At 38.6% G+C, this 12,068-nt stretch overlaps 1 protein-coding gene across 1 annotated transcript; it reads left to right on the top strand.

Annotated features, from left to right (window-relative positions):
- znf366 (zinc finger protein 366) lies at positions 1-10,569 on the top strand. Its single transcript, XM_086076561.1, has 7 exons — positions 1-82; positions 2,976-3,923; positions 5,278-5,445; positions 5,567-5,717; positions 6,809-7,000; positions 8,294-8,468; positions 9,385-10,569. The coding sequence occupies exons 2-7, from the start codon at positions 2,983-2,985 to the stop codon at positions 9,837-9,839; spliced, it is 2,082 nt and encodes a 693-aa protein (XP_085932687.1). The 5' UTR covers positions 1-82; positions 2,976-2,982; the 3' UTR covers positions 9,840-10,569.
- Positions 10,570-12,068: the final 1,499 nt, after the last annotated feature.

Here is a 12,068-nt window from a genome sequence, read left to right as displayed (position 1 = left end):
GCCCGCGCATTGTCAGGAGGGAGCGGGAGGCAGAACGGCCGCACGGCGCCACGGCATCACAGCAAAAGCGACGCTTGGGCAGGTATGCTACGCACGTACACGTTGGAGTGGACACACACAGGCACATTTCCATGGTAGTGACGGTTTGAAATGGATTTTTTTTTGTAGACTCGATAGTTGATGACTTTTCATGCAAGACACACTTGCCTACAAAGATGCATTCCTATAATATTAGTTTGCAAGTGGACATAGTGGATTTGTGCAAAAAATGCCGCTTTTTGTCATGTTTTCCTCTTTTTCTATCACTCTGATGAATGCGCTTGCATCTCACACCATTGGTCACAATATTAGATACTCCCTGTTTTTTATTATGATTATGCATGCTACTGACAGGTTGTTCTAATATTTTGGTATGAGTAAGTGAGAGGACCATATAATGCAACCAATATAAACCACAGTTCAACCACAACATTACTAAACAAATACCTCTCTGGAAGTGTAAATCAAATGTGAGCATTATTATCTTTGTAATGGTAAGAAATGTGATGCACACACACACACACACACACACACACACACACGTAAATGACTGTAAATGATTGCACACTTGTTTTCAAAATTTTAAATAAAAACAATGAAATGACAATAATGAACGTGATCTCCATAACCAGGATTTCATCATCAACATTAAATCATGCAGTTTTGTGAAAATATTATTCCTAATTGGTTAAGTTGTGCTCCAGACTGCCCTTAAATGGTGGCATTGATTGACTATCATTTGCAGTTGTCAAACCTAATAGAAAACTTTCAATAGAATTAAAAACGTGTTTAAAAACTATAGTGTTGATATGCAAATTAGGTATAAACTTTTTCTTTTTCTTTTATTATTGAAAATGAATTACCTAGTAATATGGGGTACGACCAGGAACGCAGCCAGAAAATTTTCGTTGGGGTAGCCAGTGTGATTTTATAATAAAAAAATAAAAAATAAATCTAATATAATAAATTATAATAAAATAAAAAATAATAATAATATATAAAAATAATTATAACATTAATAATAATAATCATAATCATGAAGAGAAATCACAGATACTAACATTTTCCCTTAGGTATGGGTGTGGCCAGAGAGTGACAAGGGGCGGCCTGGCCACCATGTAGCTCCGCCCCTGGGTAGGACTATAAGTTCTTGTATTTCTTTTTAGGAGCATTTTAACTGCGTTGAACTACGACATCTATTGATGATCCTTTTCTTTCTTTCAATTTTTATTTTCATATCTTGTAATGTTCATATGGTCACTCACTCAATCAATCAATCGATCTGCTCCACACTTCAGCCCAGTGGTGGGCAAACCCGGTCCACGAGGGCCGGAGTACTGCATGTTTTGGATGTTTCCCTTCTCCAACACAGCTGGTATATGATCTGCTCATCAGCAAGCATCAGCCTGATAACGATCCTGTTGATTGGAATCAGCTTGTGTTGGAAGAGGGAAACCTCTAAAATCTACAGGACTCCAGCGCGCGAGGTCCGGGTTTGCCCACCCCTGCTTCAGCCCATCGATCAGTATATATAGTTGAATATTTACCTCACAAATATTTACCGGCCCTAAATTTTCAACTTGCACCTCTAGTTTTAAGGGCTACTATGCACCTAGTAGAAAAAAAGTGTATAGGTGGAAGAGAAAAAAGGAAGTTATTTCCTAAAAACAAAACAAAAACATGAACAGACAAGAAAAAAACGATAGAGAAGCGAAAAGATGACAAGTGATCTTTTGACAAAGTTCCTAATTTCAGGATAGGGTATCTTTGAGAAATTAAGAAGTGAAAGATACAGTATGTAGTTGAGAATTGAAACCGCACGGTTTCAACCGGAACTTGTAAAAGTTCCACAAATGATGCTCTCGGGGGGGGCAAGCCTTCATCAAATACAGTACCAGTCAAGTGCTGAAACGCACTTCTTATTTCTTTCTATTGAAAGAGTTTGTGGAGTTGGTGTCCAAAATCCAATTACAAATGGAGTATTTTCCCCCAAAATATTATTGTCATTCATAATAATAATAATAATAATAATAATAATAATAATAATAATAATAACAATAATAATAATAATAATAATAATAATAATAATAATAATAACAATATAGCTCTCTGTAACAATTTGGCCAAAAATATCTTTAGAATAGCCTTCTTATTTGATCATTTATGACTGAAACATCTTCTAATTAGTAGATGAACACATTATCTGTTCTCATTGGGTACTCCTGCAAGCCTCTGGCCAATAGTTTTCAGACACAATTTGGGTTTGAATTTCCCGCCCTCTGTCTTGGATGTAACATCATGTGCGCGTTGTGTATGTGAAGCAGGCAAAAATGCAGTTTTCTTTTCTTTTTGGCCACAGGTGGCAGTAGTGATTCGATATTCACAGAGCCGTTTATGGAGAGAGTTTGGCCAACTCGGTTTCAGCAGGGTAACAAGATGGCGTCCGTATGTCATGTGACTAGCAGTTGACCAATCACAGCGCTGTGATTGGTCACGCTGTGATTGCTCAACTGCTGGTCACATGACATATGGACGCCATCTTGTTACCCTGCCGAAGCAGAGTTGGCCAAACTCTCTCCATAAACGGCTCTGGAAATTAAATTTTCTGCATCCAGTCGCTTTAATTCATTGCAAACATGTCATGTTGAGAGACACTTCTTCACGTTGGTTCTGGTTCGAAAACTGTAAAAAGAAAATATCAAATGCATTGCAGGAACTAAGATGTCCTGGCATGACCTCAAAGCACTTAAGGCCAAGAAGTATATCTAAAAAAATGATGGGTCGTTTGATGGTCAAGCTTATGGTCCTAACTGATTGTAACGGCTAACAAGCTAACAAATTCAGGTTCTGGCTTAGGTAAACCCGATTTATTGATTCACGGAAGATGATGATTGGAAATGGAAAGAAAAAAAAGACCATGCATTCGCTTTCTGCAGGGTCAGGATGGAATCAGTCCATTTGTCACCCTCAGCATTTCCAGAGGACCCTCGTCAACCAGATCAGCGCAGGTTCTACGTGGCCCCACCTCCCATCATTATTAAAGCCCCTAAATGTTCCCCGTCAAGATATGTCATTGGTGACAGCCCACTGCTGGGTCCGCCTGACTTCTTCCCCATGCTAAGCCCCAGTCACACCCACAGAGAGGGTTCCCAAAAACGCAAAAGGACCCCATTCAAAATGGATGCCCCCGGAGGTGAGAGCAGCGAAGAGGAGGAAAGCAGCACCCCCAAAACAGTCAACCTCTCCCGCCTCTCCTTCCCGCCTCACCCCATTCCCCCCTCACCGACTGGACCCGGTATGATCGAGCTGAGCAGGCTGCAGCTTCATCGCAGGAGTGATTTCCCAGTCCCGGTGAAACGAGAGCCTCTCAGTCCCCCTCCCATGTGGGCCCCGCCCCCTTTCCTCATCCACCCGTCATACTTCCCACCTCTCCACCACAGCCTCATCCCGTATCCCTTCTTCATGCCCGGCCCCGTCATGCCCTTCCCGCCCAGGGAGGACGTCAGGCCGGCACACCGCGATCGCGCCGCCGCCCCTCGAGGTGCGCCGAGCGGCAACGAGAAGCCCGCGTTCGGCGTCCACGTGGACGACAGCTACTACGTGGACGTGGGCGGCGAGCAGAAGCGGTGGAAGTGCCGCATGTGCGACAAGTCCTACACGTCCAAGTACAACCTGGTCACGCACATCCTGGGCCACAAGGGCATCAAGCCCCACGGGTGTCACCTGTGCGGGAAGCTATTCAAGCAACTGAGCCACCTGCACACACACCTGCTCACGCACCGGGGAATGAGGCCGCACAAGTGCCAGGTGTGCCACAAGGCCTTCACCCAGACCAGCCACCTGAAGAGGCACATGATGCAGCACAGTGACGTCAAGCCTTACAGGTACATGTTGTGTTGATGTGATGGTTTACTGTTGTTCAGTGGTGGCTTTATATGGAAGTCAAGTTTCTTAGTCACTTGTTGCTAGGTAGAATTGATGCGGTGCAATGGAAAAAAAGAAGAAGCGTATTTATTTTGAAATTAATGTTTAAAAAAATTAGAAAAACATTTTTAAAAATGTTAATTATTTTTCAAACAAAAAAACTAATATGGAGGTACTTGCTTTTCACTGGTTATGATAAAAACTAGGACTGGGTTTAAAAAACAAAATCTAATAATTGATATTAAATCGAGTTTCCTTTTCGAGCCTGATATATTTTTCCCATAAATTCATAAGAAAATAGATTTTTTACATTTTGTATCTTACTATTTTCTTGAAATGTACTGTTTACATCAATTGAAAAGTATTTACATTCTTACAAGACCTGACTTATTGCATAACACAATTCAGAATATTTTTAATTTATATTTACAATTATTGAATTTGCTTTTCACTGGTTATAATAAAAACTAGAGCTGGGTTTAAAAATCTAATACCGGTAATCATTTTCGAATTGATTTTCCTTTTCGAGCTAGATATTTTTGTCCCATAAATTCATAAAAAAAAAAATTTTTTGTATCTTACTGTTTTTTTTAACTTAAAAGTATTTTCTTACATTCTTACAATACCTGATTTATTGAGCCAATCTTTTTAATTTATATTTACAATTATTGAATTCGAATTATGAACATATTTTCATCTCAATGTTTACCCGTCAATGTTTGTGTGACACAAATGATTATAACGGTTACTTTCATTAATGAACTAAATCATTTACCCAGTTACTGCCTCCACAAAATGTAGTTTAAGATTTAATGTGTGTAGAGTTTTAAATGATGTCCTTGATTTTTCATGATTAATCAATACCGGATTGAATCAAAGTCAAACCAATCGAATCGGGAAAAATCCAAATCGAATTGAACTGAACTCTTGTGAATGAGTGAAAGAATGAGAGTGAATGGATATCCAACCATAAGAAAAACACAAATACAAAACAAAGAAGCCAGTTGGAAATACATTATTTTCAGTGAGCTAAAAACATACAGTATAAAAATGACATGTTGATTGTTTTGCTTTATTTATTTTATTTTATTTTATTTTATTTTATTTTATTTTATTTTATTTTATTTTATTTTATTTTATTTTATTTTTATTTTATTTTATTTTATTTTTTATTTTATTTTTTATTTTTTAGACCAATCCCAAAATGTAGCTTTTCATTGATAAATAACCAAATACATACGGACATAAATTAAAGATAAATATAGCACGGCATAGAACACGTACCAATAACATCTTCGCTTGCCCATCCACCAGCTGCAGCGTGTGCGGCCGAGGCTTCGCCTACCCGAGTGAGCTTCGCGCCCACGAGTTGAAGCATGAGAAAGGCCAGGACAACGTATGCGTCGAGTGCGGTCTGGACTTCCCCACACTGGCCCAGCTCAAGAGACACTTGACTGCCCATCGCGGCCCCACCTTGTACAGGTGAGACCTTCAGATCTCGAGAGTCTGTGTCACCAAAATGCAGTCAATGAATTTGCCGTTGACAATATTAAGTGGTCATGTGAAATTGAGACTAAAGAGACAAGCGCTGTTGTTGCCGCAGGTGCTCCGAGTGTCAGAAGACGTTCCAGTACCCGAGTCAGCTGCAGAACCACATGATGAAGCACAAAGACATCCGACCGTACATCTGCAGCGAGTGCGGGATGGAGTTCATCCAGTCGCACCACCTCAAGCAGCACACGCTCACTCACAAAGTAGGTGGAAGGCTGATGCACACACAGTCAATTTCGTAAATTGTACTCTGAAAAAGAAGAGAGTAAAATATTGGATATCATTAAAAAATATATACTCAAGTATTAAGGAACAATCCCACAACCTTCAGCATGGGAGATGGCCACTCTATCACTTGAGCTGTGCCGTGCCTGTACGATTAATCTACAATTTTACGGTATCTTTTATTTTGAAATTGTTGTCGTTTCCTGCTTGTCAGGTTTGGGCAAACCTTTGTGCAAGGAACCAAATTTGAGTTTGAAAGAATTTTTTTTCTCGAGTAAAATTCACAATTTGTCAAATGTAATTATCCAAATGTTTAGTCAAATTAAGGGCTGTCAAACGATTACATTTTTTAATCAGATTAATCACATTTTTGAATTTTGATTAATTACGATTAATCGCTTCATTAAAAAAGCTTTTTTTTAATCAAAATAGTTTTGCCCGCCAAATTTGAAGAGCACCTGTTATGTGTTAATACTTTTGCCATTTAATGTTATGAGGACGTCTTCAAAAAAATTTTGGATCCACTGCACACGCTCATCCTCCTCTTTTACTAATCTGTTAATTATTTGCATAATTTAAAATGGGAAAAAAATGGCTCCAATATTTTGACATGAACAAATATTATATGTAAACCTGTGCTACCTTTAACATAACGTCCGCTGTCAAGATCAGGGATTATCTGCCGTCAAAAGGAATAGTGTGATTAATCTGTGTTAATAAATGATTAATGCAATACGTTTTTGTCATTAATCTAATCAATGAGTTAACGCTTTAACTTCGACAGCGCTAGTAAAATTATTTGCAATTTTTCTTTTTTTCATGATTATTTTTTATTCATAATGACTCAATTAAATGATTCATTAATGAGATAAATAAAAATAAAACAAAATAAATGAATAAATTTTTTGAGAGAAAATATAACATTAATGCAATAAATATTTAAAACCCCTTGATAATGTAGAAGAACCTCCTGTGTCTGTTTTCTACATCAGCTGATTTTTTTGTGTGTGTGTGGGGGCTATACATACAAAATTAACGAGGCTCTTGAACACTTTAACTCTGCCACCAGGGCGTGAAGGAGCACAAGTGTCGCATCTGCGGCCGAGAGTTCACGCTGCTGGCGAACATGAAGCGCCACGTGCTCATCCACACCAACGTGAGGGCCTACCAGTGCCACAAGTGCTTCAAGAGCTTCGTGCAGAAGCAGACGCTCAAGGCCCACATGATCGTGCACTCCGACATCAAGCCTTACAAGTGCAAGGTGCGTGCACACAAGGGGCAGGCAAGATGTGGCCCGGGGGCACACTCACGACCCGCTAAATTATTTCATCTGGCCCACCGGAGTCCTGTCACATTTATTGCATCGGTTTAAAAAAATGGGGTAACTGAAATTAAAAAATTGTTTTTTTTTAAATATACCTTATTAAATCGTTTGAGTATTTTTTTGTGAATAATAAAATAATGTGAAGTTTAGCTACATTAATTTCAAGTGTTTTTATTAAAATATTAATAAATAGCTCATTAACATTAAGTTAATTAATGGGATTAAATATCCATCCATCACTCTAAAAAGAGTTGGGTCAAAAGTAACCCAATTATGGATTAAAAAATGGACCTATCCACTTTATGGGTCAATTTGACCCAACTTTCTGGGTTGTTTTTTTACAAAAAAATTTGACCCAGGTCAAGGATCCGACCAATATTTATAAGTGTTTTTACACTGAAAGACCCATTTCTTGACTCAAAGTTGGGTCAAATCGAGTAGAGGATCGGTCCATTTTTGATCCAACTGTTTTTAGAGAGATCCATCCATCCACAAAAATACCTGAAAAGTGTTGAAAAGAGATTGTTTCTCTCTCTGGAGCTTGACCTTGATGTTTAGAACAAGGCCTGGGAGCATGACCAGATAGCAGGGAGGCTTTTGGCAGCAGCGGCCTCCTCGCTTATAGGAAGGATATCGGCGCACAAAACCGCCTCTCTAACAATGGCCTCCCGCCTCCCCAGAGAACGAGGCCCGCAAATAGATTTCATCTCGCTTTCTCTGCTGCTCGAAGCGGGGGTGGGGTGGGGGGTGGGGGTTAGGGGAGGGGGCTTCCTGTTTTCTCACGGTCCTCTTGGACAGTGCCGAGTCCCTCTCTCCTCCTGGAGGAAAGGACCACCCTAATAAAAGAGAATGGAGAGGAAGGACAACGGAGGAGTTGCCCTTCCCTGTTCTGTTGCTTCCTCTCGCTCGGTCCCTCTGTTTTCCTTCTGTTTGCGCGTGAGTGTGTGTGTGTGTGTGTGTGCGCGTGCTGATGAGAGAGGGAAGACAGAGGGAGAGGAAACGAGGAAACCAAGGATGGCGGGGGGATTGCGCTGGGTGTATCAGAGGGGAAATGCCTGCACATTCATTCACGATTACGTGTAGTCATTCAACAGAGGTTTGGCAGAGACCAACATCATAAATGTGGACATTTCATTAGGTACAGGGGCTCACCTGCGACCCCAATGGAGAAAAATAACAGGATAAAAAATGGGCCGATGGATAATTGCAATTTTTCTGTTTGCCTTTCAGCTCTGCGGCAAGGAATTCAACAGGATGCACAACCTCATGGGCCACATGCACCTCCACACAGACAGCAAACCCTTCAAGTGCCTCTACTGTCCGAGCAAGTTCACACTGAAGGGAAATCTGACCCGACACATGAAGGTGAAGCACGGAGTCATGGACAGAGGCCTGGATGAAAGATGTAAGCACCTAAACACATGCACCGTGTTGAATCATGCTGAGTTATTTAACACAAAAAGGGTCCTATTAAATGAATAACCCACAAAGCAATCCAATCTGTTGGGTTGTTTGTGGGTTGTTCCTTTGACTTTTTAATTTTATAACCCAATTGAATTGGGTCAAAAATGAACTGACCCAACTTTTTGAGTTATTTAATAAATGTGTTTGGTTTTTTTTGGGGGGGGGGGGGTGTTGTTGGTTATTTGTGGGTTAGTCATTTGACCCAGTTTTTTGGGATTAATTGAATAACCCAATTGAATTGGGTCAAAAATGAATTGACCCAACTTTGAGTTATTTAAATGTGTTGATGCCAATTTGTCAATTTGTTGCATTGTTTTGTGGGTTATTCATTTGACCCAACTTTTTGGGATTAATTGAATAACCCAATTGAATTGGGTCAAAAATGAATTGACCCAACTTTGAGTTATTTAAATGTGTTGATGCCAATTTGTCAATTTGTTGCATTGTTTTGTGGGTTATTCATTTGACCCAACTTTTTGGGTTAATTGAATAACCCAATTGAATTGAGTCAAAAATGAACCGACCAACATTTTTCAGTTATTTAACCCCAAAAAAGGCCACAAAGCAACCATTTTTGGGGGTTGTTTTGTGAGTTATTCATTTGACCCAATTTTTTGGGTTAAGTGAATAACCCAAAAAAGTTGGGTTTGTTCTCGTTTTGACACAATTTGGGTTATTTTTTATCCAATTGTTTATAGAGTCTGTGCGGTTAGGGGGTAGGCTTTCTCTCTCTATTGGTACGCAAAAGAATCACTGTCTAAGTCCAGTTCAGTTGTGTTTAACTTTTGAAGTCAGTACAGTTTAATCAGTAATTAAGGCAACAAGGTCATTTAAATGGCTTACTTCTGTTGTTTCAGTGTTCCGACAGCGGGGACGTTTCTGCCAAACCTCTCCCATGAGCCTCCTGGGCCGTTTCAACCAAAAAGAGCCCTTTGACCTTTCCCAGAAGCCCCCAGGCCTGCCGGGTCGTCATCTCCCCCAGTCTGACGGCGAGAGCGCGCCTGGTAGCTCTTGCCAAGAGGAAGATGAGGAGAGTTTGTACAGACACAGCCAGTACAGCCCTGACGAGGATTTGCAAGAGCCCTCGGGTGGTGAGGAGGTGACAGGGCGGGGGTCTCCGGCGAGAGACAGACGTTTGAATGCAACATGGAGACGGATTGAGTCTCGTTACGAGGCGGCTGAGAGAAGTCATGGAGAGTCAGGAGACCACGCTGATGAGTCTGAGCTGGAAGAGGAGCTTGATAATGAGACAGATATTGTTAGGGAATCGACAGACAGGGAGGAGCAAGCAAAGGAGGACGACGAAGAGTGAGAAGAGGATGCAGGTTTTGCAGAATGTCGATAGTTTGGGATACTTGTCTTTCGGGTTAAGGAATTAAAATGTAATACAACCTTTCCAAATATTCAATGCAAAAGCCGAATATCCCAAAGTTTTTTGTGATTGTTGCATGCGTGAGGGGTGAAGGAAGTGTGCATTATCTGAGCTGACTGCGTGAACAGTAGCAATGAAAGCTGTGAAAAATACATCTTGCAGATAATATTTTTTTTTCACAATTGTCCTCAGGTCTTTGCAACACTGAACATTTTGCTACTTTAATGCTTTTTGGAAAATTTTAATATCACTGCATTTCCTCAAATAATGGCCTCCACTTCCATAAATATCATGAATAAATAAATGCCGCACCTTAAATAGACACTTCTTTTTTCTTCAGAGAAAATGTTGTACTGCATGTATATTGTGTGGCATATTCCATTGCAAAAGGTCAGAAGCATTTCAACATTGATGGGTTTAGTTGGGTTTTTTTCTTCATTTTTTTTCTTTTTCTTTTTTTTTTATAAAGGGTTAGTTTATTTTTAAGTTATGGATGCCATAAATGTAATATACAGCATATTTATTTAGTAATATAAATATATTTTATTTTTGCTAAATGATTCAAGAAAAACAATTTTAAAATTGTATTTTTCATATAATGCCCCCTCTGCAGTAAAATAAATAAATATCCTTTGAGGAATTACGGTATTTCCAGCAATAATCTTTTAAATCATTGTATGGGAATGATTTAGCAGCATGTGAGCTATACTGGAATCATTGTGAAATAAACTGTGATTTTGCATTTCGTCTCATTTTGTTCTTTTTATGACTGATTAGCATCATTAATGCTTGCAGGTGGAACCAAGCGTGATTCTGTTAAATCAAAAGCAGAAATGCATTTTGCATCTTTACCGTATGAACAAGCCCAGAGGCTGCACACATGTCCACATTTTGAAGAAAAAAAAACCTTCATTTCTGTGACTTTTCTCCTCCCGCTGCTTCCCTTTCAAAGCAGAGGAAGAGGAAGAGAAAACACCTCTCTGCTTGTCTGTCTGTAGCTAATTGTGATCAAACAAGCAGCGGGTGTCCCACACAAAGACTTCATATGTGTGCATGAGTCACAACATAAGCATTTATTGTGCTCAGCCAATCAAGACAATAGTAGTGGAATCATCTATTCTAAAATATCAACTTCATATTTTTTGTATAACTAGCAGACAACAATTCTGTGGAAGTTTTTTTTTTTAGGATATCTGCCTCATGGTTTTGAGGTTCTGCGTTTCAATCTCGACTCAGGTGGATATGGAATTTTCTGCACGTGCTTGTGTGAGGTTTGTAGGAGCTTCCTCCCACATTACAAAAACATGCATGTGAGCTTCATTGAAGACACTCACTTGTCAATAGGAAGGAATGTGAGTGTGAATGGTTGTTTGTCTCGAAAATGGATGGATGGAAATGACCAGTACGGGTTCTCCATTATTTTTTTATTTGGTAAAAGAGAAAGAAAAAGACAAAGAAAAAGAAAAAGAAAAAATATATATATATTAATAATAATAATAATAATAATAACAATTATTATTATTATTATTATTATTATTATTATTATTATTATTATTATTATTATTATTATTATTATTATTATTATTATTATTATTATTATTATCATTATTATTATTTATGGTTTCCAGTTAAAGCAAACTATTTTTATTTTACCCAGACTACTCCCTCTCCCCTCAAAAAAACTTTCTTCAATAAAACAGTCAAAAATGTTCACGAACTATAAATTACAGTGAAATGGTAAGTATTATAAAGTAAAGTAATTAAAGCATCAATTAACGAGAAATCATGGACACAGACATGTTTGAGGCCGTGTGACAATGATGAGTGTGGTGACATAAATACGCTTGCCCTTGCGATTGGTTTCAATGGAGATGCAATAACATATTTATGGTGAAATATTTTTCCATAGGAGTTGTTTGCTTTTGCAGGGTGAGGAAATGCAACATCGAGCGATTGATAATAGGTAGTCAGTTTTAGTTTTTTTTTTGTATATAGTTTTATTAAGTCCATCCAATTGTATAGCTAATTCACTACAAACGTTACAGTTGTGCTCATAAGTAGAAAAATAAATAATAATAAAAAAAAATACAAAATGAATAAAAAATAAAAATAATAATAAAATAAAAATAAAAAAATATATATAAATAAATAAATAAATATTATGTGTGG

Source organism: Leptonotus elevatus, chromosome 5 (assembly GCF_054856555.1).
Source record: "Leptonotus elevatus isolate MCC_2025b chromosome 5, RoL_Lele_1.0, whole genome shotgun sequence".
NCBI classification, from domain to species: domain Eukaryota; kingdom Metazoa; phylum Chordata; class Actinopteri; order Syngnathiformes; family Syngnathidae; genus Leptonotus; species Leptonotus elevatus.
This window is presented reverse-complemented; position numbering and strand designations above follow the sequence as displayed.